Consider the following 27,922-nt stretch of genomic DNA (forward strand, 5'->3'; position numbering starts at 1 on the left):
GCCAGCTATAACGGCTATACCCCACCTGGAAGAAGATGTTGAAGAAAACCACGAGCTCACGGATCATCGGCGCACGAGGAAGTTAAGAAGAAGAAGAGCTCCTGCGTCCCATAGCGTTCTGTTTGCGGATCACCGTTAGACGGCTGCGCCGTAAAGCTGCGTTTTATTCTGTTCCGCGATTTATTCCCACACCGCGTGAGACCTCCGATGGACGGCGGCGGAGCCTCGGAGCGCGGCGGTCACCACCGCCGCTCTGGAAGCAAGCACAAGCGACCCAAGCACAACAAGGCGCAGGCCTCTGGTCTGGAGGGCAAGGTGGTGTCCCGTCAGAGCAGAACCATTTCAGCGTGTCGAGAGCCGGGCGACGGCGGCATGTCCTTAGGCAGCCAAAGCATGGGCTCCCCGATTCCTCGCGCGACGCCCGACGGCGCGTCTTCCCGGCATTTCGATCGCAGCAAGTCTCAGCCAGGGGCCCACTCCAAACTCCGCTCTAAGGGCTCGCGTCAACATCTGGCTTCCGTGGACGCAGGCGCTCCGAGATCCGCACTGTCCCCGTCCAAGCGAAGCATTGACGCCTCCAGGTAACAGGGCACTAGGCGCGGCCGCTGCGGTTGAACGAATTAGGAAGCTCATGCACCTGTAGCTTCCTCGCGAAAACATCATTCAAGGGGATTTGATGTGCTTAAGTTGTGTGCTTCAGTTCCATCTTTCCCACACCATCGATGTTTACACACAAATATCGCTTTCGTGTTAGAAGCTGGCCCTCTAGTTGTGAACAAGATTTCATTGCATAGGCGTATGCATTAACGAGGGGGGGGGGGCAAAGTAGGCCATTTGCCATCCCCCCCCCTTCCAACTTATGATAGCGGGCACTGTTGGCTGCACACTGATAAATTCAACAAACGATAGCTGAGGGCATATATATGAAGTGTTTTTTCAAGCGTGAGAAGCCCGCGGATACACGCAAAGTGCCTCGATTGGCCAGTCGCGCGGCAATCTTGCGTGTATTCGCGGGCTTCTTTCACGCTCGGACAAAAACTTTTAGGTAGCACGTATTTAGCAACAGAAAACTGTATCGGAAGTTTCTCATGTTGGTCTACAATTTTCTCATTGACACTTTTCATGTAATTATGATATTTGAAGAGTTGATTCAATAACTAAGACTATTTATGTAATTAGGCAGAATGCAAGAAATAGTCTGAGTTACTCCAAGTGACGGCAAACATTACCTTGGCTCAGTCCGCCTATGTGGCATTTGCATATATTTAAAGTTTGGCTCCAATTACATGAAACACCCTGTATACATGTATGTCGTGATTGACACCGGCCTCCTTTGTGTCTATGGGAACGCATTCGACGGTATAGTCCGTGAAGAGGAACTTCATAAATGTATCCGCGATAAGAAGTCATCAAGCCTCCTCTTGTGCTCTTCGTCTTCAAATTCATAATGGAGTGCAGGAAACTTCATGAGGGCCCAGCCGCTTGTTTCAACGCAGACTTGCTTTAAAGTAGAACTTATGTTGTGACGCACAGTGCAAGCAATTAAACCTTCGAAGTTCTCTCAGAACGCTCCCCAGCTCCTGGCTGGGCAGGAAAGTCCGCCTCGGTCCTGGTGAGCAATAAGACCGTGCAGAGGATTATCTTTGGTAAGTGCGGACGCCAAGTGCAATTTTCTCATGAGGTACCTTCATTTACGGCACGAACAATGTATACCCTCCTATCTATGCATTACTGGCCGCGTACGGTTTAGATATGATAGGTTTATATATGAGCGGCCTTTACAAGGCCGCTCATATATAAACCTATCATATCTTTTTAGCTATCTTATCTAACATATCTTGTGCAGATTGGGTGAGGGAACAAACGCGAGTTAAGGACATCTTAGTTGAAATCAAGAAAAAGAAATGGGCATGGGCAGGAGATGTAATGAGGAGGGAAGATAACCGATGGCCATTAAGGGTTACGGACTGGATTCCAAGGGAAGGGAAGCGTAGCAGAGGGCGGCGGAAAGTTAGGTGGGCGGATGAGATTAAGAAGTTTGCACGGACAGCATGGCCACAATTAGTACATGACCGGGGCAGTTGGAGAAGTATGGGAGAGGCCTTTGCCCTGCAGTGGGCGTAACCAGGCTGATGATGATGATATTGACCTTCATTTGCGGCGCGAACGATGTAGCCTCCTATCAATGCATTACTGGCCGCGTCCGGTTTAGAGATGAGCGGCCTTGTAAAGATGCAATGCTCATGGAATTTCTCCTCTGCTCCTTTTAATGGACTGCAGTTTTGCTGGGCTGATACGAGTTTCTTGGCAGCGAAGCAAAATGCGCTTTGTACGTTGCTGTCCGCGAAAGCAACAAAGCCCATCTTGATCATATTTTCGAGTTCGTAAAAGGCACTCTGAACTTCCAGTGCATCATTGAACCCGGCATTTAGATATCCGAACATCTACTTAATTGGGTCACTCGACATTTTTCTTGTCCATACGAACTGAAACTTTCTCCCACCGAGCTGGTGACGAATGCATTCGACATTTGACCTCTGCGAGAACGAGAGCGCGATACGTTTGTTTCATTAGAAAATTTTCAGGTTGGCTCTTATTGCTCAGGTCTCACATGTAAGCAAGAAACACCACTTCCAGTCATTCAAATCTCGTCAACAGTTGCGGACTTTACAGTATTTAGAGAATTTTAGAGCTGTAGACTTTAGTGCTGTAGAGAATTGTTTACCTGTATGAGTAAACCACTTCTGGACCACTTTCATGAAATGCATTGTTAGCCCAGCTATAGCGAACTCGGTTTCACATGTTCGGCCAGCCTGTGTGGTCCTTCAGATAGCTTAGTGCTGCTGTGACTGAAGCACTGAACAGCTCCACGGCTCACCTTACATTCATCTTCAGGAATAACAGTTGCCTGTGCGTAAGCAGCTTTATTGGCCGTACTGTCGAGTGCTCTTGCATTTTGTACAAGCGCTTCAAATATTTGGAAGATATTACTTGCAAGCCACAATTTCCTTCGCCAGGAATTGGGATCTTATGTTTTTAACGATGTGATAATTCGTTGGCAAAGAAAATAGGTTTCATAGTATTCGAGGGATGAGGTTCGGGCAAACAGAAGAAAGAAGCTCATCGGCTCTCGTGGGCTTAGTCTTGCAAAATCTTGCCAAAGTGAAACTATCGCCGAACTTGGTGACCTGAGAATACCGCCCTCGCATCCAGTGTTTTTGCCTTGCCTTTGCACAATATACCCATCGCAACCACATTAATGCCACGGTGGTCGGTGTCAAAACGCACGTCATACCCCGCATCTTCTGTTCTCGTGATACGTGGCGAATATAATACGGCAAGCTGCTCACCGATGCATCCTCTTGTAGTAAGTAAGCAACCGGTACTTTTATTCTACCATGCAGGCTGAAACGAAGGAACCACAATAGAGAGTTAGCCAGGGGGAAATTTTCTGATGCAGGAACAAGGTGTAGGAGGTCAGAACTGAAATCCGCTTCTTCAACAAAAGCGTCTGTTTGCTTATGGTACTGCAGCTTCTGCTGGATTATGATTTGGTCAACCACAAGCCCGCAAACTTCGGCCACCGGATTCTGTCGCTTCATTTTCCGTTCGGAGCCGACACCCCACCAATTCAATTAATACGGCTTCTCCTGACGTTGTAGCTTCGGCTTCTCCTGATTTTTGAAGAATATTTCGACCTGGAAGCTTCAGCAGCACCTGCGACCTTAGATGTTCATGGGCGTCGGCTGAGAAGTTTCTAATTAGGATGATGCAATGCTTTACTGTTAGCTATAGGACCCTACTGGCCTCCTTGTAGTTACTTATTTGGTAGGGGTGTACGAGCACTAATTCTCGAGTCGGAATCGAATGCGACTCGAATAGGGCCATAAATGTGCGCTTCAATCTATTTTTTACTTGTTTGAAGATTTGCTTCTCGTAATTCGGGTTGTCTGTGACTCGCTCTATCTAAGCGAATTCTTAAACGGCTCCATGACGCTGGTTACAAACTCTTTTTCCCTCGTCGATCTGCATATTAAAGCGAAGCTTTTCTTGTGTTTGTCTGAACCCTACCGGTCTTTCGAAACCGTGGCTGCTGCTGCTACTGCTGCTGCTGTTTTACCGAATAGCTCACTCTTAAAGGAATTTGATTACGTCCCCAACGGTGAAATCGAACCACGGCCCCAAAGCACATGCAACCCGGTGTTCTAACAATAAAGGCCACAGTCGCACGTATAACTGCTACCGTGCCAACGTCAACTAGTTCCTTGAGATGATCGCCGCGTGTGTAACATTTGCATAGCACGGAATCGCGAGAGAGAGCATGTGCGCGCGCCGCAGTTTCCTTTACGCCGAAGACGCAGTAATGAAATGGGCAAATTTATGGCATTCGAATAGCCATTGCGCAAAGGCTTCGCTTCGCATAGATTACAACATGCCGCGGTGGATGCGCACAATTTCGAGCATCACCTTAGCGTGTTACTTATTCTCAAACCTGGCCTTACATTGCCTGTTATATAGTGTTCAATAATTTGTTGCAAATCATCTCCAGCGTAGCTGAACAGGAGGGACGTCGTCCTTATGATATCTTAGTTAAGGCCTCTTTCAGCATGCTTCAGTGATATTCTCCTCTTTTTATTTGTTCGCGAGCAGTAAACGATGTTCGCCCGCTTTTCGCATAACTTTTACTAAGTTAGTCAATCTGAAAACAATCTAGGACCTTACTAACTTGTGATTACTGGTCTTTAATGAATGCAAACCCCCTAACGGTTGCAACGGTTTAATGAAAGCAAACCCCCTAATTGGATTGAATTCTGGGGTTTTACGGGCCAAAACCACAATTTGAGTATGAGGGAGGCCGTAGTGGGGGTCTCCGGATTAATTTTGACTACCAGGGGACCTTTGACGTGCCTCCAATGCACGGGATACGGGAGTTCTTGCATTTCGCCCACATCGAAATGCGGCAGCCGCGGCCGCAATTTAATCCCGCGACATCATGCTTAGCTGCGCAACACCATAGCCACTAAGCAGTCTCGGCAAGTGTTCTTTCTGCGGTGCTGGAATAAAATATTCATTATTCGTAATCGACTCTCTCCCTGGAGCTTTAACTATTATGTCTCACAGTAATTCCACAGCCCACGCCATAGTTTCCAAATTCTTGTTCTCCAGTCTGCCTTTTTTCAATTTTCTCGTTAAACTCGCTAATGACTACAGTGCAGAGAGTTTTCATCTTCCGTAATGTTTACGTAGCGTCATAATAGATCTGTGTTACTTTAATTCGTCATCATCTTGACGGGACGCTCATACATAGGGTTGTATTTTATATAAGTTATAGGTCCTATTTTACTACAATAATTGCTACACTTCTGCAATTACGTCAAAATTCATCGATGTACCCCGCTATGTCCTTATGTGTTAGAAATCTTACCTGGCATCCTTTCTTATCTGGAAGGCCTCTGTAGCAGCGGACTTGCCCATTAGTAAGCACTAGTCAGCCTCACCACATCTGCTTAGCCCGTTGAGTTCACTGACATAATAGGCAACGCCTCATAACTTCTCAGGGCCCTGCTTAGCAAGCTTAGCTCGCATTTTGAACCTTGCCAGGTTCAGTTTGCAGTGGCGGCCCAGCCCGGACCTAGAAATTCTTTTCGCCCTCTGCTGCGCACTGGGTCCGACCCGGTACGCAGGCTCTCCGCAGCCGCTGGGAATGAAGACCAAGGGTTAACTGCAAGAATCGTGAGGGAGGTTTATATAGACGATCAAAAAAAAAAAAAAAAGCGGGACGTTCCTTGCTACCAAAATTTATTACGAGAGTTATCAGGCGAAGGAGAAATTTGACTCCCAGCAGTTTATAGGGCAGCCAGATCGTCTCAGCAGTGGTCAGCCCAGTGGCGTAGCCAGGTCGTCTGGCACAACAATTTCCGGGTGTCTTCAGACGTATATGACACCCCCCCCCCCCCCCCACTGGCTCCAGCCACCCGGGGCCACGCCCCCCCCCCCCCCCCCCCCCCGTTGCTACGCCACTCAGCCTCCGCACCTTTCTTCTCTCTCTCATTTTCAGAGCGGCGCACTCACGTGTCTGTTCCGATAACCGATAACACGATGCCACGCTACTTACTCACAGGTCTAAACCCTGCGACGAGCGCGTCGTCAAAGGCGAAACACGCCAAACAACGGCGACGCACACCGCCGCAGGGACCGAGATTGCGAAGGAGCTTCAAGACGCTGCTGAGCCGGCAGTCCCTCCTGCTTCCGAGACGGTGGCCAAAGCACACAAAGACGGCGCAGCCGCTGCGAAAGCGCCGGCCGTGATCGAGCCCCGGACGCCGTCTTTGGCGTTAACTCCGCTGTCCGTGGCAGCGGCGCCGCCGAAGCAACAGGCCGACCATGGCAGGAAGTCGAAGGCGGCCAAGGACCGGGACCAAGACGCTGACAACCGGCCGTCCATGGAGAGCTTCACGCCTCTGGACGTAATGAAGAAGAGCAACTTGGCAACGACAACGGCTCAGTGGTCCTTCTATCGTGAGTCTGTTACGTTGAGTAGCGCGAAAAAAGAAATATAGGACGTAAGGAAGGGACAGACACTGGCGTTGCTGAAGGGCGCTGCTGAAGGCTGTGTCTGCGCGAGTCATGAACCAGCCAGCCCAAATGCGTACATTGTTTTGTTATGTTGTTTTAACCTGGGTTTGCGACGCAGATTTCGGAAGTAGTGAAGTTTATTCAAAGTGTAGGAATAGTGGTACTCTTCAGTAGGAGGGCAAAAGGCAAAGTGCCTGACGGGGCCCGCCCTCATGCAAACAGTCGTAGTAGTTGACAGTCAGCAGCAACGCCACTTCAAAAAATGTAAACATGATCTAATAAGATCTAGAACACATTGTGAAGACAGATTGAATAACACTAGCAGCACTGGCACTCAATACATATGCTATTTTTTGTTCACCAACAACCACTTGGTGACCCTCTTCTTGAATTTTTCTAATCAAAGTACTCGAAATAAATAGGTTTTCAACGTGTTTGCTAATGCTACGAAAAAGTCGATTTCCGCCCAAAAGGCGAAGCATCGGTTGCGATAGCAAATTAGTAGGTATCTATGTGAAGTAAGAATAGTAGTTTTAACCGCCGTGTAAACCTGTAAGTATTTGCTTACTAACTAAATTAACCTGCGTGGTGTCACGCCCGCACAAGCAAACATGAACAAATCTCACTCGATGACCGCGGAAACTTGCCGTCAAAACGCAGGAGTGAGGAAGCGCGGCAACAGCAGCATCCAATTGACCTTCGTACGGCCTCTCGCTTGAACGCTAACTAAACCGCGAGAACACAGTGCACACGAAGCTATGAGCCCCCGGCGTACCTAGGCTCTGTATTCATTGCAGATCGCTTTGAAGTTGGTACCCGCGGCTGCTCCATACGCAGCCGCCGCCGGAGTAGAAAGCCTCCCCCCCTTTCCACGGGTGCCTTGTGCGCTAAGGATGACGGCATGCTTCCTCTCCGCTTTCCTTCCTTGATTGAGCCGCCATCGTCGGATCACCCTCGCTCGCTTTTACTCGCGCATGCAGCATACGGCGAGCGGCGGAATGTTATCGCTCTTGGAATTGGTACGAAACATCACTGCGACACCGACGCCGACAGCAAAAATGCGTCTGGAATGTCCATATTGTTACGTGTAGCGGGAGCCCAATACTATATACAATTTATTTACAGAGAAGCTAACGGAAGGCCAAAATGGCGACGCTATATCAAGCGGGCCCACGTCGTCTTCTTCCTCCTCAGAGCAGCCTCACTGTGGCGGCTGTTCCATAGCGTCACCCCCGGCGGTAGAAGCACCGTCCCGGTGCTTAATCTACACATCCGCGGCGAAAGGTGTCTGGTATGGCTTTAGTCGCGCCACGTGAACGATGATGACGCTGACAGGTCTGCGGGGATGACTTCATACGTGACATCGGTCACTTGTCGCACCACACGGTATGGGCCAGTGTAGCGCGACAGCAGCTTTTCGGAAAGGCCGACACGTCGAATGAGTGACCAGAGAAGCACCAGAGAACCCGGAGTAAAGTGCACGTCGCGATTGTGGCAATCATAGAGGCGTCTCTGATGCTCCTGTGAGGCCTCGAGACGGGTGCGGGCAAGCTGGCGCGCGTGGTCGGTGTGTGCGATCGCGTCGCGGGCGTATTCAGTGGTTGAACGTGTGGCCAAGGGCAACAAAGTGTCCAAGGGCAACGCGGGTTCTCGGCCATATATGAGATAGAATGGTGAATAGCCGGCGGTGTCGTGACGCGATGAATTATACACGAACGTCACATATGGTAAATGAAGATCCCAGTCGTGGTGGTCTGTCGCAACGTACTTCGAAAGCATGTCGGTGATGGTCCGGTTGAGGCGCTCCGTGAGGCCGTTGGTCTGTGGGTGGTAGGACGTGCTGAACTTGTGCTTTGTCAAGCAGGAGCGGAGGATGTCCTCGACGATTGCCGACAGAAAGCTGCGGCCACGATAAGTGAGTAATTGGCGCGGAGCACCATGCACTAAAATGATGTCATAGAGCAGAAAGCCAACAACGTCAGTAGCACAACTTGTCGGAAGGGCTCTGGTGATTGCGTACCGCGTAGCATAATCAGTAGCGACGGCGACCCATTTATTTCCGGAACCCGAGAGAGGAAACGGTCCAAGAAGGTCCAGACCAACACGGATAAAGGGTTCCGGTGGGATGTCGATCGGCTGGAGACATCCAGCTGGAGGTGTGGAGGGCTTCTTCCGGCGCTGACAGGGCTCACAAGCGGCAACGTAGCGCCGCACGGTGCGGGCGAGACCCGGCCAAAAGAATCGACAGCGTACGCGGTCGTACGTGCGCGAGACGCCCAACTGTCCAGCCAAGGGAGCGTCGTGAAGTTGTTCAAGGACAGTCGAACGCAGGTGGGATGGAATTACGAGCAGAAGGTCAAGGCCGTGTGGATCGAGATTGCGGCGGTATAATGAACCCTCCTTAAGGAGAAACATCCGGAGAGAGGCGTCGCCAGGCGTTGACTCCATATGGTCGATGAGGGCTCGTAATGAAGGATCACGGCGTTGCTCGTTGCGGATTTCAAGCAACTGGGACACAGAGAAAACGCAAGCGATGGCGTCCGCATTAGCCGGTTCGTCGACGGGCTAGCAGGACAAACAATCGGCATCCTGGTGCAAGCGTCCCGTCTTATATACCACGGAGAAGGTATATTCTTGCAGGCGTAACGCCCAGCGAGCGAGTCATCCCGTGGGGTCCTTGAGTGAGCATAGCCAGCAGAGCGCGTGGTGATCAGTGATGACACAGAAGGGGCGTCCGTACGATTATGGACGAAACTTCGCAACAGCCCACACAAGAGCGAGGCGCGCTCTGTGATTGAATAATTGCGTTCAGCGGGTGATAGAAGTCGGCTGGCATAGGCTATAACGCGATCATGTCCACGCTGGCGTTGTGCTAATACGGCTCCTATGCCGTGACCACTGGCATCAGTTCGAACTTCCGTTGAGGCAGACGGGTCAAAGTGGGCCAGAATCGGAGGCGTGGTAAGGAGAGTAGTGAGCTGCGAAAAAGATGCGGCATGGTCAGGTCCCCAAGAAAATGGGGCGTCTTTCTTCAAGAGGTCGGTAAGGGGACGTGCGATGGTCGCAAAATCCTTCACAAAGCGTCGCAAATAAGAAAGCGTCGCAAATACGAAACTGCGGACGTCCTTGGTAGACTTTGGAATAGGAAAGTTCGTAACGGCGCGAATTTTGTCCGGATCAGGTCTCACGCCTCGGGCGTGCACGAGGTGTCCAAGGACGGTGATTTGGCGGCGAGCGAAGTGACATTTTGACGAATTCAACTGGAGACCGGCGCGGCGAAACATGTCAAGAATCGCTGAAAGACGGTCTAGATGCTCGTCAAATGTGGGCGAATAAACGATGACGTCGTCCAGATAGCACAAACAGGTGAACCACTTGAACCCCTGAAGCAAAGAGTCCATCATTCGTTCGAAGGTGGCGGGCGCGTTACAGAGACCGAAAGGCATCACCTTGAACTGATAAAGGCCGTCAGGGGTAATAAATGCAGTCTTCTCTCGGTCCATGTCGTCGACGGATATCTGCCAGTAGCCGGACCGTAAGTCGATAGGAGAAAAATAGGTTGCGCCATACAAGCAGTCTAGAGCGTCATCAATACGTGGCAAAGGGTACACGTCCTTTTTGTGATATTGTTCAGGTGGCGATAATCTACACAAAAACGCCACGTTCCATCCTTCTTTTTGACAAGTACGACGGGAGAAGCCCAGGGACTACAGGAAGGCTCGATAATGTCCTTCGCAAGCATCTTTTTGACTTCCTGTTGGATAACAGCTCGTTAGGACGAAGAAACACGATATGGACGTCGGTGAATAGGGTTCGCATCGCCAGTGTTTATGCGATGGGTCACGACGGACGTTTGACCTAAGGGTCGATTGTCAAAGTAAAAAATGTCGTGATAGCCGTCAAGAACACGGCAAAGAGCTTCAGCTTGAACAGGTGTAAGGTCAGAGGAAACCATCTTCTCAATGTCGACGTCAGTACCGTGCGATGACGTCACGGTATGGGCTGAGCTGTGATGATCTTCCACAGTGAATGGCTCGATCTCATCATCCTGCAAAGCGCTAATTATAGCCAATGAAATCCACTGAGGCAGAACTTGCGCGGTTAGAGCGAAATTGACAAGGGGAAGGCAGGTGCGGTTGCCAGTAATTGTCAGCACAGTGTACGGAACGGTAACGCCATGTGTAAGTATAACTGCGGGAATTCTTGCGACCACGTAATTACCGTCAGGTACAGCTGGTGAGGACAACAACTCGACGTGTGTCACAGATTGAGGCGGCAGGCGAATAAAACCCATGTAGCTCAAAATGCTTGGAGGCGGGTCCACAGGTTCGGCAAGAGCAGGCAAATCAAGGCGAATTGAGCCGGCCGAACAGTCGATGAGGGCCGAATGATTGGCAAGGAAATCCATACCGAGAATGAGTTCGTGAGGGCAATGCTTGATGACGGTGAAGAGAACGACGGTTTGTCTCTCAGCAATGGTGAGTTGAGCAGAACACATGCCAACAATAGCGACAGTCCCTCCGTCGGCGACTTGTACAAATCGGTTCGGGGCGGGCGTCAGAACGTTCTTGAGCCGACGGCGAAGAGCAGCACTCGTAATGGACACATGCGCCCCAGTATCAATCAACGCGCACACAGGAACATTGTCGACGAGAACGTCCAAAAGATTCTTGTTCCTGGGTAAGGTGAAACGAGGATTTCGTGCCAATGTCGTCTTTGCAGCTTCACCTCCAGAAGCTGCACTGTTTAGTTTCCCGGTCGGGGGTGCGGCGAGTAGGTCGGAGAGGGAGCACGGCGTGACGGGGGCGGACGAGATTGACGACGGGAGGGAGAAGGCGAGCGGGAGTAGTGGGCTCGTGTCAAAGGCGTCGCAGGGTCAGATGATGGAGCAGGCATAGAAAGGGCGAAGGAAAAGGACGCGCTAGAGGGGCGAGGGTGGTAATCAGGAGAATAGCGCATCGGAGAAGTCCAGCGGCTGCGGCAGTGGCGAGCGACATGTCCAATGCGTCGGCAATTAAAACAGATTGGCTTGTCGTCCACGGTTCGCCTTTCGGAGGGGTTGCGCTGTCCGTAAGAAAAGTAAGAAGAGCGCGGTGGGGACGTGCGTGGAGAAAGAGGTTCCGAGCGTATGGAACGAATGGATTGCAGGCCGACGTTGGACAACTCTTGACGGACGACGGCCTGGATCAAGGAGATTGTCACCGGAGAATGATCAGGTGACGAGAATGAAGGGGCCGCCGGTTGTGCCGCTTCGACCTCACGATGAATGATGCGGGTCAAGTTGTCACATCGCGACGGCTGGTGGAAGAGGTCGTCACAGTATGACGTAGCAGCTGTGTTGGGAAGTCGCGTGATGTGCTGGGATACCCGGCGGCTTTTAGCATGCTCAAGACGGCGGCACTCCTTGAGGATCGCATCGATGCTGGTGACGTTCGTAAACACCAGTAAATTGAAGGCGTCGTCAGCAATTCCTTTCAGGACGTGATTAACCTTACGTCCTCAGACATGGTCGGGTCAGCCTTGGCACAAAGCGCCAAGACGTCGAGAATGTACGACACGTAGGACTCGGTCGACGTCTGTACACGTGTGGCAAGGGCTTTCTTGGCATTGACTTGGCGACCGAACGGATTGCCAAAAAGGTCGCGGAGCTTCTCTTTGAAAAGATCCCAGCTCGAGATCTCCTCTTCGTGAGTCTGGAACGATGCAAGTGGAGCTCCATCGAGGTAGAAAAGAACGTTCGCAAGCATAATAGTCGGATCCCACCTGTGACTGGTGCTGACACGTTCGTATAAGCGGAGCCAGTTGTCAACATCAGGACTGCCGACTCCGTTGAAAACACCAGCATCCCGAGGGGGGGAAACGGCGACGTAGGTCGTGGCTGCAGGCGGAGACGATTGCGTAGATGAAGTGCCGCCAGCAGGAGCTGAAGTTGCACCGTCGCCGTTGCGACCGCTGCGAAGCTCCATGACGGGTACGGGGAACGTCCACCTCCACCAAATTAATGTTACGTGTAGCGGGAGCCCAATACTATGTACAATTTATTTACAGGGAAGCTAACGGAAGGCCAAAATGGCGACGCTATATCAAGCGGGCCCACGTCGTCGTCTTCCTCCTCAGAGCAGCCTCACTGTGGCCGCTGTTCCGTAGCAATATAATTGCTATCGCAGTAAAAGTTGTATAAATGAAATTACAGAGGTATATTGAGCTCTCTAAAAGTGCTAAATGTGATCTTCCATAAAATGCACTCAGTTATATTGCAGCATTGCGGTCTGAGATTGTCCATCGCATCGCTGCTCGCGCGGACCACAACCCACTGTTGCCACACGTGAACTTAAAAAAAGTCGCAATTTCATTCATTGCGATAGCGAATTGGTAGACATTTATACGAAGTAAGGATAATAGTTTTATCGGCCGTGCCAACTCGTAAACATTCGCTTACTAATTAAATGAACAAGCATGGTGTCACGCGCGCTCAAACAAATATGGACACATCACTCGATGACCGCGGGAACTCGCTGTCAGAACGCTGGACTGAGGAAGCGCGGCAGCAGCAGCGAGCGGATTTACCTTCGTGCTGTCTTTCGCTTCAACGCGAACTAAGCGGCGAAAACACAGCGCACACGAAGCTATCAGCACTACGTGTCCGATGTTATCGCTTTCAAGATAGGGCCCGCGCGCCACGCCATACGCAGCAGCCTCCGGAGTAGAACGCCCCTCCACCTGGTGCCTTGCGCGCGACGGAAGACTGCGCGCTTCCTCTCCGCTTTCCTCCCTTGCGCACGAGATCTAGTCGCCATCGTAGGCTCATCCTCACACGCTTTCACTCGCACATACAGTATAAGGCGCGCGGCGACGAAGTCATTGCCGTTGGACTTCATACAGCGCATCGTAGCGATGGCAGAAATGTGACTGGCATGTCTATAGCCCGTTTCATGCATCAGGTGCAACGCTGTGGAGGCTAGAGATACTTTTTGCAGTGGCTGTGTTCGCACTTAGAAACATTTCGGTGTCATTGGCGGATTTTTGTGAAAATTTTGTTTACATAACGTCAGTTCTGAATGAAAATAAGAATTTACCCTTGCGTTCATTGGGCTGCTAACACGTTGTTTTATATCAATTTTCTTTTCGTTGTTTTTATTTGCCTCCTGTCGCGGCAGCCTCACGTGCATGCTCGCGCGACCAAACGCCCAGCGAAGCATAGACGGAACGCGCGGAGTGATAAAATTTGGAGACCGCACTAATTGCGTAGCTTCCATAGCGTAGCACCTGATGCATGAAATGGAGTATATATAATTGCTATCGCAATAAAAAAATCAAAATGTGCCTTATAGACCGCTCAGCAGCACTACAATAACAGCGTAGCTAAAAGGGGGTCTCGGCTCCCTCGTCTTCCTTATGGCGCCAGGTGGCAATTGCTTTAATCGTCACTATGCATCATTTAGGCTAGATTACAGAGTATCAAAATGTTACCGCCCCGACGCAGCATCAAGTAACACACTACTCAGTTAAAAAGCTAAAAAAACCTTTTTTTTTTAATTTCGAATTCATGGCAAGAACTAATTAAGCATATGAAACTGTGTAGCTCTAAACTAGAAGGCAGCACTTTTGCTGTATATTTATATAGTATATACATTGGCTAATAATAACATAAAATGCCCTCTCACTTAAGTATAGTAAACTTGCATAAGAGGGTTATAGACAGGACATATAGGCGGAGAAATGGATAAAACAAAGACGGCGCCCATATGTCATGCCCTAACGCGCTTTTGCAGGCTTACTATGAATTACCAGCTAGTATAAGTTTCCACCTTCTTTCACTAAAGCATCCTTGGGAATGATCAATTAAGTTTATTTTTTTGAGCAAGCAAAGTCTTTGCCCTAGATGGGTGGCTTCTTCAGTCCAGGAGGTCGTAGGCCCTGGCCCCCCTCCGAGCCCTGTTCACCAGCGCTAGCTCGTCCTCAGGGTTCAAGCTGGGCGTTTGGGTCTCCCACTACTCTTCGGTTGCTGTGTGCGTTGGCTGTGTGTTGTCCACGCCCCGGCATTCCCACACCATGTGGCATAAGGGGCTGGTGATGTCGCAGAACTTGGAAGTGCATCGGTGTTACGTGGGCGAAATCCTTGGGAATATTTTTTGTGTGCTATAGCCCTGAAGACCAGCATAGTCTGGTGAATAGGGCCAAGCTATCGGCTCAGGCCCACGGCAACCTTGACTAGGGACGACGCCCATCTCGGACGATTCAACCGGCGGCTCATTTCTATAAACAAAGTTTATTCCTCCTCTTCCTGCTACGAGGCGGTAGGTTAGTTCTCGAGGCCAGCGTGCCGCTTCGCCTTGCGCCCGTTTATCAGATGGCGCACGTGCGGCAGAATATTGTTCTCTGGTAGAACACGTATATTTTGACGCGAATCTTACAATTTCTGCCGACTACATGCATGTGACATTGCAATTGAATGAAAAGGCACTTGACTCAGCTATGGTACCAGCAGTCGTGAAAGCAGTGCGTGATCAAGAAGTTCAAGAATCATCCGTGATTATCTTGGCAAATATCTACGAAGACTCCACAGCTGCTTTAATTCTCCAGAAGAAAAGTGGGAAAATACATATCGAGGAAAGGATCAGGCAGAGAGACTCTTCAGTGATATTCACTGCTTGCTTTAAAAAAAGTTATTCAAACTGTTAGACTGGGAAGGATTAAAAGTGAGGCTCAATGGTGCGTATCTCAAAATCTTCGGTTTGCAGATGACGTTGTCCTGTCCATCAATGCTGGCAACGAATTTCAACAAATCATTGAGAACCTTAAGCGGGAAAGTGTAAGTGTAGGGCTGAATATTAATATGCAGAAGACAACGGTAATGTTCGTGTAGCCTGGCAAGCGAACAAGAATTCATCATTACCAGCCAGCCTCTAGAATCTGGCCAGGAGTATGGTTATCTAGGTCAGTTAATCACAGAGGACCCTGATCAGGAGAAGGAAATTTGCAGAAGAATAAAAAGGGGTTCGAGCGCATACGACAGGCATAAATCATGACCGGCAGCTTATAACGCTGTCGTTGAACAGAAAAATGTACAACCATTGCATTTTATTGGTGTTAAGATATGGGGCAAAAACTTAGAGGTTAACAAGGAAGCTTGAGAACATGTTATGGACCTCGCAACGATCGTTGTAACGAAAAATATTACACATAACGGGAAGAGGGCGGTGTGGTACAGAGAGAAAACAGGGATAGCCGATATTCTAGCTGACATTAAAAGAAAAAATAAAGCTGGGCAAGCCATGTAATACGTAGGGTAGATAACTGGGGGACCATTAGAGTTACAGAATGAGTACCAAACGAAGGGAAGTGGAGTCTAGGACGCAGAACATTAGGTGGGGTGATGAAGTTAGAAAATTCGCAGGTACAAGTTGGAACCAACTAGGGCAAAGAAGGGGCAATTGTAGATCGACGGGAGAGGACTTCGTCCTGCAGCGGGCATAAAAACAGACTGATGATGATGATGATGACATGCATGCGAGAAATTACGTACAGATTGACATTCGGTTAAGCTGCTATATTCTTTGGGCGCGTAACACCCAGGAATACAAGAATAGAATATGCCAGAGTTTAGCATTTGCCGGAGTTTAGCATTCCCTGCATACTTTGTCCTGCACATGATGGTATGTTATCGTAATCACACTGAGGTCCATTGCTGGACGAAGGCCACTGCCAACAATCCCCAGCTACTCCTGCATTGCATCAGCCGGAAATTTCCAAATCTTACGATTCTATGTAACCTTCTGCCTATGTTTTTTATCCCTTTGGTGGTCACTGTTACTCCAGGAACCACGATGGCCTGTGGCACATTTTGTAAACGTTTCCTTCGTAAAAAAGAAAGCAGAAATTCTATTTGGTAGGCGCCATTCATCATCCCGCGCTACCTCGTTTGGCGCGCAACCGTTCGCGCGAAGTGTTCAATTGGGAGTGAAATCTTCGACCTATAGAGCAAAAGCCGCTTTGGCTGCTTATGCACTATAGTTGACATATAGTTGACGTTTTCGGAAATCGGACGCTAGCTGGTGAGGAAACCCACCGCTGTAGTTCAGTGACTATGACGTTGCGCTGTTGAGCTCGAGCTCGCCCGTTAGATTCCGACGGCGACAGCCGCACTTCCATGGAGGCGAACTGCAAGAACGCTCGTGCACTTAGATTTAGGTGCACGTTGAAGACCAGCAGGTGGTATTTATCCGGAATCATCCCCCCCCCCCTCCTCTACGGCATGCCTCATAATCGGATCATAGTTTTAGCACGAAAAACCCCGCAATTTTTTTCAAGGGCTGGTGAGGGAGCATGGGTGTTGTCACTGTCACAGCCATGAACGTCACGTTCGTCACCGAGGCGGACAGCAAGGAGGAACGGTACCTATACGCCACCGTCGTGGTCGTTGTGGGCGTCATCTTCACGCTGGCCTTAGTGACCCTGGCGCTGCTGCTGTCCAGCAAGCGTCACGAGACGTACGTGACCTGCGACACGCCCGAATGCAGAGAAGCGCAGGACTCTCTGACGCGGCTGCTCAACACAAGCAAAGACGCGTGCAACGACTTCTACGGCTACGTCTGCGACTCGTGGCTGGCACGTTCCAGCGGCAGCTTCCTCGGCGACAGCGCGGCCGCCTCCATAGCCAAGATGAGCGAGCGCCTGCTCGTCCAGAACGTTGAAAGAGCAGGGGAATGGGCGAAGACACTCTCCGAAGGCAAGCCTCTGGTCCATTCTCCTTTGTTTTAAAGCAAGGTGCTGAAAGACAGCCGATTCAGACAGCCATCATCCGTCCCATCATCCCGCCACCGTAACGGCACCGGGTTCTGTCGGGAGACGGCGTTTCCTCGACAATTTCCCGTCGAAAACGCCACATTTACGACCTTGTCTGATGCTCCCGACATCGCCAGTATCGAGCCTTTTAGGAAAAATTGCCGAACAAACGCAGTCCTCAAATGAAAACTAACGTCATGACGTTGACGGGATGGAACGGATGACAGCTGTGTAAATCAAGCCCGACAGTAATCGTATACATTTAAGACACCTTGGGTAATTTAGTGGAGTAGGAGAGGTCGTTTCTCTATATAGACTTCCCAACCTGGGGAAGGCGGCGCTAGTTGCAGTCTGTTGGTTTCGGCTTTCACGAATATTTTCCAGCTGAATTATCTCATTTCAAGGTTATGTTCCGCTGCGAGACGCGACTGTTTATCAAGCTCGCAAAGCGAACGTACAAACAATATATCGTAATCAATTTTATGCAACAGCATATTTAACGCTTTGACTAGAAATAAACAGCATCGTCAATTTTTCTTTCCTATACGTTAACGCGTGATAAGCATCATTGAAACGGTTGTATCTCTTTCTTCTTATGTATCATTTTTTCCGGTGCAGCACCGATAAACCTTCAATGTGTTGCAGACTTTGCATCCTTACTGCACATGTATTAACCCTCACTTCAAAAGGTAATTGCATATTGCTCTTACTTCAGTGCATTTAATTTCTTTTGTCCATACTGGTTGTAACATATCGCAATATTCTAAGAAACTACTTCCCAGTAAATACCCCTGCCTTTCCTTGCTTCCCTCTCTCTACCTCCTGTAAAACACATGAAACAATGTGAAAAGCAGGCAGACACCTTGTTTATATCAACAGTAGATAACACATTAAACAAAAGCCAATCAAAAGCGTGCAGTTGTCAGCCGTTTGAATCTCTTCCTGTGAATGATAGCAAATTTGCAAGTGTGAATGGTTATTGCACGTCCGCAGCTAATAAATTGTGCGTACGTATCACGAGCCATCGGCTGTGCCCAACAAGACGGAGGCAAAATTGCTAATGAGTCTGCAATTAACATGTATCACTGCATGAATTCAAATAACCATATTCCGTCATTACTGCATCTATAAAGTAAGTATAATGCAACTTACGAGATATTCACTGACACCATGACATTTCTTTAACTGAATCATCTTTTCGTTACATTATGAGATGCAACTGTTTACTGTTTTATTTCATGGTGGGATTTAATGGCATGTGCATGCAGACTCACAAAAATTCTACTCAGCGTAGCTCCTGTGGACTCACTCAAAGAAAATTCCACCCAGCCGAGCTTGCTTGAACTCATATTCACCAGAATTCTGCTCAGCTGAGTTTACCCCGGCTCATATTCACCAAAATCCTACTCAACCAAGCTTGCTCAAACCCATGTTCACCAAAATTCTACTTATCCGAGCTTGCTCCCACTTGTATTCAGTGAAATTCTACTCAGCTAGGCTCAAGAACTCGGCCTCTCGGGTCGTTCCAATTCTTGGTGATCTGCCGTTTGAGTGAGTTCACCAGCAGTGTAGGCCGTGCATGACATTAAAATACTGACCTGTATAAGCAAACATTGCATAGGAGTCTGTGTTGCATCGGATGAAAATAAAGATAAAGACACTGCCCGTAACTCTAAGGCACCATGCCGTTTCCGTCCAGGTCTGTTGGCTTTTTGCTTGGCACTCTTGTTTAGCCTATGTTCGTGCCTGTACTACTGATCTGCTGCTCACTGTAGTTGCTGACAATGAGTCCAAAGCAGAATGATTGCTGTTTTGACTGCGGTATGCCAGTTGTGGATAATGATCGCACTGTACATACCATCTGGGAAGCTGCTCTGGCGTCTCGGAGGAAACATTTAGGTCTCAAGGGAAGCCTGCTCGTAAGCAATGACGGTGTCAGTTCTGCAGAGGCGTGAAACAAGAAAATGACAGCTGACAACGTCAATGCAGTTGCCATTCCAGAACTTCAGGATCAAGTGAAAGGTCTAGAGGACATTGACACACCTATCGAGAAGAGCGTACAGCTATTGTCCAACAAGTATGATACCGTGCTTGCTGGCTTGAATCGAAATGACAAAGAAATAAAGTATGTTAGGTGCAGATTTGAGGACAGTAAAGAATGCCAGTGTAATGAACAGCTAACAGATTTCAAACGGAATATCGATGAACTTGAATGGCAGAATAGAAAGGTTAACCTTGAATTTCATGGCATTCCAGAAACAGGTCATAAAGTATTGCTTGAAAAGGTTAATGCAGTTGCTTCGTCCCTCGAGCTGCCGCCGTTAAAAGGATTATGATGCCACTGCCATGCACCGCTTGCCGGCGAGGTTTATTTATTTATTTTTTCTTATTTATTTATTTATTTATTTATTTATTTATTTATTTATTTATTTATTTATTTATTTATTGCATACTGCTGGCCCGGGTGCCAGGCCTTGAGCAAGAGTGAGCATACATAATTTTTTGGCAGAATAGTTGCAACATATAACACCACAAAGACATGGTGAAAGAAAATAGAAAGATAGCTTAACACAGCGAAAAAAACATTGTATTATCTATTATGAAATGCATAATGATAGAACCAACACAATGAGAAAAAAGTAGGATTGCTTCCTGAGTGCATCTATATATAGTTCGACTATTTCACATTCAACATCAGCTGGTAGACAATTCCATTCACGGGTTGTTCTCGGAAAAAAGTGAATTTTTGAACGTATCGGGTGCGATTTACGAAATCTACAACTTTCTTAGAGTGACAAAAGCCCATTTTACATTCTGATGATGGTTTTATATACGATGCCTATCAATTCCAATTTTGTCAGGGAAAACTAAATACAATAATTTCAGCTTTGCCGTACTTCTCTTTCTTTATAGCCCTTCAAGTACCGCTTTTTGTAAGAGGAACGTCTGCCAGCCATAACAATTAGACAAATCGGATAGATTTTCTCTGAACCCTTTCTAGTTTTTTTTCGATGTTGAGCACAGTAGAAGCATCCCACACTACAGCTGCGTATTCTAACGGCGGTGCAATAAATGTCTTGTATGCGAGAAGTCTTATGTCCGGCGTGCCATTTCCACGCCTCCTCCTTGATAACAGAGCTATTTCCTGGCTCTTTTTTCAATGCACTCGACATGGTTATGCCATTTTAAATCACATGTGGGTATTATTCGCAAGTATTTATGTCTAAAAACCTCTGAAAGAGGATGACCAACAATGCGGCAAGGAAACAAAAATGCTTTTTTTCCGCGTCACTCTCATTACGACTGTTTTTTGTAATTAAATGTCATCTGCCAATTATTACACCATGTGTGTAACGTGGATAATGCTGTGTTTAAAAATTCTTGATCACTCGGACCGCGAATTTCTGGATAAAGTATGCAATCGTCAGCAAAAAACTTTATTTTTACATATACATTTTGTTCGATGTCATTGATCAATAACAGGAAAAATAATGGCCCTATAATAGAACCTCGTGCGACACCTGATTTCACGCGGGCTGAGCTTCAGTTCACACCATGGAATGTTACACATTGGCTTCTCATCGAAAGATATGCTACTATCCACGAAAGTAAAGACTCGTTTTTCAGAATTATTTGGAGTTTGAAACACCTTGGGCAGTAATTACTTGAGCAGTAATTTCCAGTGGCTCACACGATTGAAGGCTTTTTCAAAATCTAGTAATATAGTATCTATTTGGCTATGCATATTAACCATTGCTGCAAGGTCATGTATTGTCTCAACAAGCTGGGTTACCGCTGAGAATCCTTTGCGAAAACCATGTTGAGGGGGGAGGGGTAGTTATGTTCTTACTTTCAACAAAGACGGTAAGATGTTTAAATATTTTTGCATAAAGATATTTATGTTCTAGCATAAAAAGAATTTTTGTGCTAGAACATAGCAGGGAAATATGCCTGAAAGAAGACACAAGCGAGTGGTCATCGGTTTTAGGTACTCGTGTGATCTTAGCATACTTGCAATCGTTGGGACGTTCAGCGCGAGAAAGTGACGCTTTAAAAATCAAGAATAGATATTTGGTACACCACTCAGCGTACCTTATAAGAAAGACGTTCGGTATGGCATCAATCCCTGGATTTCTTAGGATCTAGATTAAGAAGAAATAACAGTACGCCTTCTTCTGACATGGAAACATCCTCGATAGCTATGATTTCGTCATAAGTGGCAAAATCGGGGCATCAGGTCGAACAGGATACCTGGCGTGATTGTCCATTTTTGCCGGCAATCAGTTAGGAATCAGTGGTTCGAGCGGCGCCGGCAAATAAAATCAAAATGCTACGGTTTATGTTCAAGAATACCTAGCAAAGCAGGCACGATCTCTTCTATGAAAAACTAAGCAATGGGCTCGCGAGAAAAAAAATGTTTCAGCAACGGGAAAGTACTTGTAAGGCAGAAAGAGAGTGACCGAGCTGTCCTAGTTCGGTTTAGAAACGACCTGGCAACAATTGCTTAAGGTCGATCTGACCAAGGCTAAAGAGTCGCACCGTCATCGTGACAATCACTGCTGATTAGCTACAAAACCATGTAAAGAAATACTACTTATCCGGTATGAAGGTTTTTCAGTTGAACGCTCAATCCGTGCATACGCACGCGTCTCTCGAAATATTTTTTGAACAGCTCGGTTTTCTGTTTGACGTCGTCATGCTAACTGAAACGTGCTACACTGATGACAACGTGTTCACCTTGACTGGCTACAACGTGTTTTCCTTAAATCGCCCTTGTCGACGTGGTGGTGAGGTATCAATTTTGATAAATGAGACGCTACACTGTGAAGTACTTGGCCACCTTACCATTCCCGAAGCTGATTGCGAAGCAGTGAGCATATAATTGAACGACGAACTTATGTCAGCTGCCTATGTCCGCCCAATGGCTGTCCTAAGTGCTTCAACAATCTTGACAAAAATTTTGATTACGGTAAGTCAAATAAGCTTAATATAGTATCCGGTGGTGATTTCAACATTGTTTTGCTCGCAAAATACTCAATGACAAGTGAATTGGTATGGGTATATGAAAGCTTTTGCCTAATTAATGCAATTAATTCACCCGCTAGAATAACCACTCATTCTTCTACGGTAATCGAGTTCTTTCGCATGAGCTTTGAAGTTAACAAAATAATATCCGGGACTATCTCATATGATTTGAGTGACCACTTACCTATATTTATGGCTATCAATGAACATGTTAAACCAGAGACCATCCATACCCATACAAAATACCACGTCACATAATCGAGATAACTTTCGTCGGGATATATAATTTATCTCTTGGGAAGCGATTTTGGCTGAGAAGCTTGATTCAGCCTTTCACATTTTTCTACAGAAATTCAAGAAGGCTTACGATTTCCATTTCCAATATAAGCAATTTCGTCCATCTGTAAAAAATTCGTAAGCCATGGATAACAAAATTGATAAACAAAATCAAGGTTAAATATAACATGTATGACGTCTTTCTCGCCTCTCATGAACCACAGTTAGAGTCACAAAGCATACCGTAATAAGCTGAATAAAGAAATTTGGAATGCTAGAACTGCATATTTCTTGCATTTTTGCGCAAGCTACAGGCAACCCGTCACTCACATGAAAAAAGGTAAATAGAATATTTGGTAACAATAAGGCACTTAACAAATATCGTGAGTTTATGGTTAATGGGACCTTAGTTAACGGTAAAGAACTAGACAATATTTTTACTGATTAATTTGTAGATATGAATCATCCCCCTATCGCGGATGCTAACACATGTCATCAGAAATAATCATGCAAAGATACAGTGTTCTTAAGTGAGTGCGAGGTGTTTTCTCTAATTTCAGGTTTGAAAATTGTACTGCCTGTGCCTATTATAATGTGCAGGTCCTTCCAATAAAATTTGTTGCAGATATTATTGCGGGACCACGCGCACACATCTTTAGTCTGCTTTTCTAGTGGTACTTTTCCAACGCAGTTACAAATCGCCGCGGTGGAGGTCATGCACAAAGAACGTGATCGGATAGATTAAACAATTACAGACATATGTCAATCCTGCCTGTGCTTACAAAGGTTCAAAAAAAAAAAAGTTTTGCGCTCTCGCTTGTCGCCTTTTACAGACAAACATAAGTTAATGACGAATGCACAATTTGGGTTTGGGCGTTACCAGTTCACAGAGTTCGCCTTCCTCACACAGAGAGAAAGTATATATTAGAGAATATGGAACCTAAGAATTGATTATTGGAGGCTTTTATTGATTTCATCAAAGCGTTTCATTCCTTGAACCACAATCTACGTTTACGCAAGCTGAAATTCTATGGTATACGTGGCTCAGCGCACAAAATTGTTCAGTCCTGTTTGAGCGATTGTAGTGAGTGTGTAGCAATTAGACATCACTTTTCTTTCGAAAAAACCCTTGCTTGCGGCGTACCCCATAAATATATCACACAGCAAGTTTGTCATTACATAGTACGTTGTGAAGCATTGTTTATTAAAAGCCCAAATGGAGCATTAGGAGCAAACAAGTAGTTTCTTCGCATGCAATTGGCTCTTCAGAGAGTGCGAATGGTTGTTGTACGGCCTGTACAGAATGGCTACCTCCGTGACGTAGTCTGCTTTACCACCTTGTTTAATCTCCTTGTTTAACCAAGTGTTGTATCGTAGCGGCGGGGCCACCCTCTCTCTGTACGTGGGGCTCCAGTCTCTAAACATTTGGGCTGGGGTGCGGGTGTGTTCTCACACGTAATCGTGATGCATGGGGGTTTCCATCTGGGGTTATGTGCTAGGAGAAGTTCTGATATTTCGGGAGCACATCGGAGTCGAATTTGTGCCGCCTCCCCCTGGACTTTGTTGTCAACGCGTTGAAGGGTGCCTTGTTACCTGGGGATACCTGGGGATCCTCTCTGTTTTCGGATCGTGATATCATTGGCATAAATTGTGTGTTTTCTGTCTGGAACTTGTAGTGCCTATTCTGCACACGGCTAAATTTAACAACGTGGGAGAGATGACTAATCCTTGCGGTATGCCTTTGCGAGGGTTCGGGTAAGCCTGTGACGTTGTGCCATCTACGCTAATCATGAAGGCGCGTTCCTTGAAAAAGGACGTATGTATGGTTCTGTGCCACATTCAATAGCTGCACGCTGCTGTAAGCATACCGTTGTGTGTCACATAATCAAAGGTCTTTCTAAAATCTCTTGCAAGGATGGCTTTTAGTTGGTCCATGCTGGGTTTACGGGTGATGTTTTCCTGCGGTTGAAGCTACATATCCTGTGTAGATATGCGCTGCTTGTATCCTATAAGGGATAGGGCAAGTATGCCGTTCTATTTATATGTTGAATCACCCGCAGAGGAACTTTGCTGAAGGAAGCCCAATATTGCCACAGACACTTTACCGGTGCAAAAGCTGTCATTAACAGTTTTGCAGAAGATAGCATCGCTGTGAAGACGGCTCTGCGCGATAATACATTTGAAGGTGACTTAGCGTGCTTGTACGCTCATTTCACCTGTTTAGACGACATCACTGAGAAACTTGAACGCTTGGGTGATACTTTGACCCAGAGTATGGTATACATTTAGGACGTCCAGGAAAGCTTCGCCACCGTCCTCAATGCACCCGATGCTGATAGAGGTGGCTCCAAATTTCAATCTGCCTCGGACAGAAATCTTGACCTTTCGTACGGAAAGAAGTAAAACGTACTGACCAGATAACATTCTGAAATTCTAAAGGGTGTTAAATCATCGAAGGTTCCGAAGTACAAGTATGTGTCCCTAGCTTCGGCGGATGTTGAGTTTTCCTTTTCGGTATGCAAACCAATGCTTGGCAAAAAAAAAAGCGCACCATGAAACCAAGAAATCTTGAGATGGTGCTCGTTTGTCGCGGCTTTCACAACATTTCTAGGCACACTAAATTTCATATAAATCTGATAACCTACGCAACCTGCCTTACTCAATTACATCGAGATAGTTAAGGTAATTTCACCAAACAGGAATTCGATGGGCTGTGTTCCTTATAGAAAATCTTAATCTTCAAGTGCACAGCGGATGTTCTTATGTGCGTCTATACATGCTTAAAGGACAGTATTTGACTCCTATACGTGGCTTAAATGACAGCTTTAGTGCCTTTTTATAGGCGCCGGAAGCATCATTATCTATTACCTAAGCATCGATTATCTAATAATAACATAACACTAAATGTTTATTATTTCGCTGTGATTCAATAACGTTGCGTCATAATCTCGGTTTGACGACGATGGCACATACAATTGGGAACTTTTGTTGAAACGTCAACCACGCCAACCGAAGGGCACTATGTCGGGGAAGCGTAGAAATAAAACAAAAGAGAGACAGAGAGAGGGAGAAAACAAGCGGGCAAGCGTACTCATGTTCGGCAACATCCCTGCAGGGACCGGAATTGGTTCCAGAATCGCCGAAGGCACGCACGTGATGCGTGGACTGTACCAGAAGTGCCACCGCTACGTCTCGGAGAAGTCGACGACGTCCACCGACTTCAACGAGACGCTCGAGGCAGCGCGCAGGGACCTCAACTGGACGCTGATTCGCGGCGCGAGCAGCTTCCACGACTTGGTGGCGCTCGTGACGCGGACGTCGCTGCTGGCCGGTTTCCACACGGTGTTCGCGCTCAACGTCCTCAACGAGAACGGCAAGCTGTTGCTGCGGCTGTCAGCCGGGAAGTCGCTCCTCTGCAAACTCACGCTCTCGTGGAGCCGAAAGGAACTCGAGGGCCACCTGCGACGCGTCATCGACGACGTCCAGGAGCTGACGCATGTCCTGAGACTCGACGACGTCGTCGCCGACGATCTCGGCTGCGAAGACGACGGCGGCGCCGCGATGGACGACGAGAGCGTGCCGCTGAGCACGCTCTTCGCCGACCTCGCTCCGGGCGTGAACGCGAGCGACTGGGTCGACATCCTGCACGCGCTCGTGCTGCCTTCCGCGAAGGCCGACGCGGACTTTTCGGACGTTGCCCTGATGTCCCGCGCAGACAGCGTCCGAACCGCCTTTGGCAAGATATACGACCCCGACGACGTCAGCGCGGCCGCGAAGTACCTGGCGTCGCACTTGGATGCCGACCTGCTGTTCCTGGAACTGTCCAAGGAGCGCGTCGCTGCGGATGCTGCGGCGACGGCCAGTTTCTGTCTCGCCCTAGCTCGGCGCTGTCTGTCGTATGCCTGGCCGCAACTCGTGGCGAGGCTGCTGGACCTGGGCCACAGCACGCAGGTTCTGCACACGATGTACCGCGAGCTGAAGAAGTCGCGCCGCGCCTCCTTGTTCAAGTGGCTCATGGATGCCAGCCGCTACGCCGTGAAGGAAAAGATCGCAAGGGCAGGGCTCCTCATCGTCTCCAAAAACTTTAACGTACGTGGAGGGGTGTATGCGGCGGTGGCCAGATGCGGGCTTCTGTTCGGTATCGGAGGTACTAACTGTTATGATTGATGTTTCTGCATAGAGCAGTGGTGACGAGAGTGCAGCGGCTTCAGCTATCTTCCATTTCCTGGGAAGAATGCTAAATAAAATTAGATTCGGGGGTTTTACGTGCCAAAACCATGATATGATTAGGAGGCACGCCGCAGTGCGGGGCTCCGGACTAGTATTGACCACATGGGGGTTTTTTAATTTGCACCCAGTGTGTGGTGCGTTGGCGTTTTTGCATTTCGCTCCCATCGAAACTGGATGATGAAACGTAAAAGAACTGTGTAATGTAGAAGCCACGGAGGTTCTCTCGCGGTTTTAACGCATTGCGTAGTCGCGTACGCGAAGATGATACGTCCTGCTCAGACGTAGCGCTCATCTCAAGTTCGACGTCTCGTTTATCGCGCACCAATGTTCAATGCTGGAATATAAAACGCTGTGGCATCGCTTTAGAAGATGCCTTACTTGTGGACTGTCTATAGAGGCGGCAATAACACGTCATGCCGGCGCCTCGCGCAGGCTCGCGACGGAGCTAAGGCCGACTACGCATGGCTCGCCTCGCACCTCGAAGAGTCCGGCGGCACCGACTTCGTGCGCTTTTTCGTGCGCGCGCTGGAGCACGAGCACACACTGCAGCTGCGGAGTCCGCCGACCCGGCTCCAGATGCTGATGCTGCGGCTCGAGCAGCGCTCCGAGCTGGCGCACGCGGCTTCGCTCGACGCCGTGCTGGTGCCCACGCTGTACCAGAGGCCGCCGCTGCTCTACTCGGCTGGCGTGCCCGCGTACTTCAACTACGGCACCGTGGGCGCCCTGCTGGCCGCGCGCATCGTCGATGTCATCACGCCGGCAGCCACGGCGTCCGGAACGCTTCCAGGCAAGCTTGTACGCTGTTTGTTTCACTGCTGCTATATATCCGACGCTATGTAGACAGTTTCCGTGCGGGTGTGGAACTCGCGAATTATAGTGAAATATGACTGCCGCCGATGGCGGTTGTTACCGCGTAGCAGGTCCGAAAGAAAGCGAGCGAGGAGCGCCGGTAGGGCTACACCAGGGACGCAGCCGCAGTGGGGTACGTAAAATGTCTTGTGCGCGCTGCAGACGGTGTATGGGCACTAGC

At 48.2% G+C, this 27,922-nt stretch overlaps 1 protein-coding gene across 1 annotated transcript; it reads left to right on the forward strand.

Annotated features, from left to right (window-relative positions):
* The first annotated feature begins 207 nt into the window (after window positions 1-207).
* On the forward strand, window positions 208-27,732 carry LOC126537728 (uncharacterized). The gene is made up of 5 exons (XM_055074418.1): window positions 208-581; window positions 6,122-6,519; window positions 16,925-17,305; window positions 25,778-26,751; window positions 27,325-27,732. The coding sequence occupies exons 1-5, from the start codon at window positions 208-210 to the stop codon at window positions 27,730-27,732; spliced, it is 2,535 nt and encodes an 844-aa protein (XP_054930393.1).
* Window positions 27,733-27,922: the final 190 nt, after the last annotated feature.

This window comes from Dermacentor andersoni, chromosome 4 (genome assembly GCF_023375885.2).
Source record: "Dermacentor andersoni chromosome 4, qqDerAnde1_hic_scaffold, whole genome shotgun sequence".
NCBI lineage: Eukaryota > Metazoa > Arthropoda > Arachnida > Ixodida > Ixodidae > Dermacentor > Dermacentor andersoni.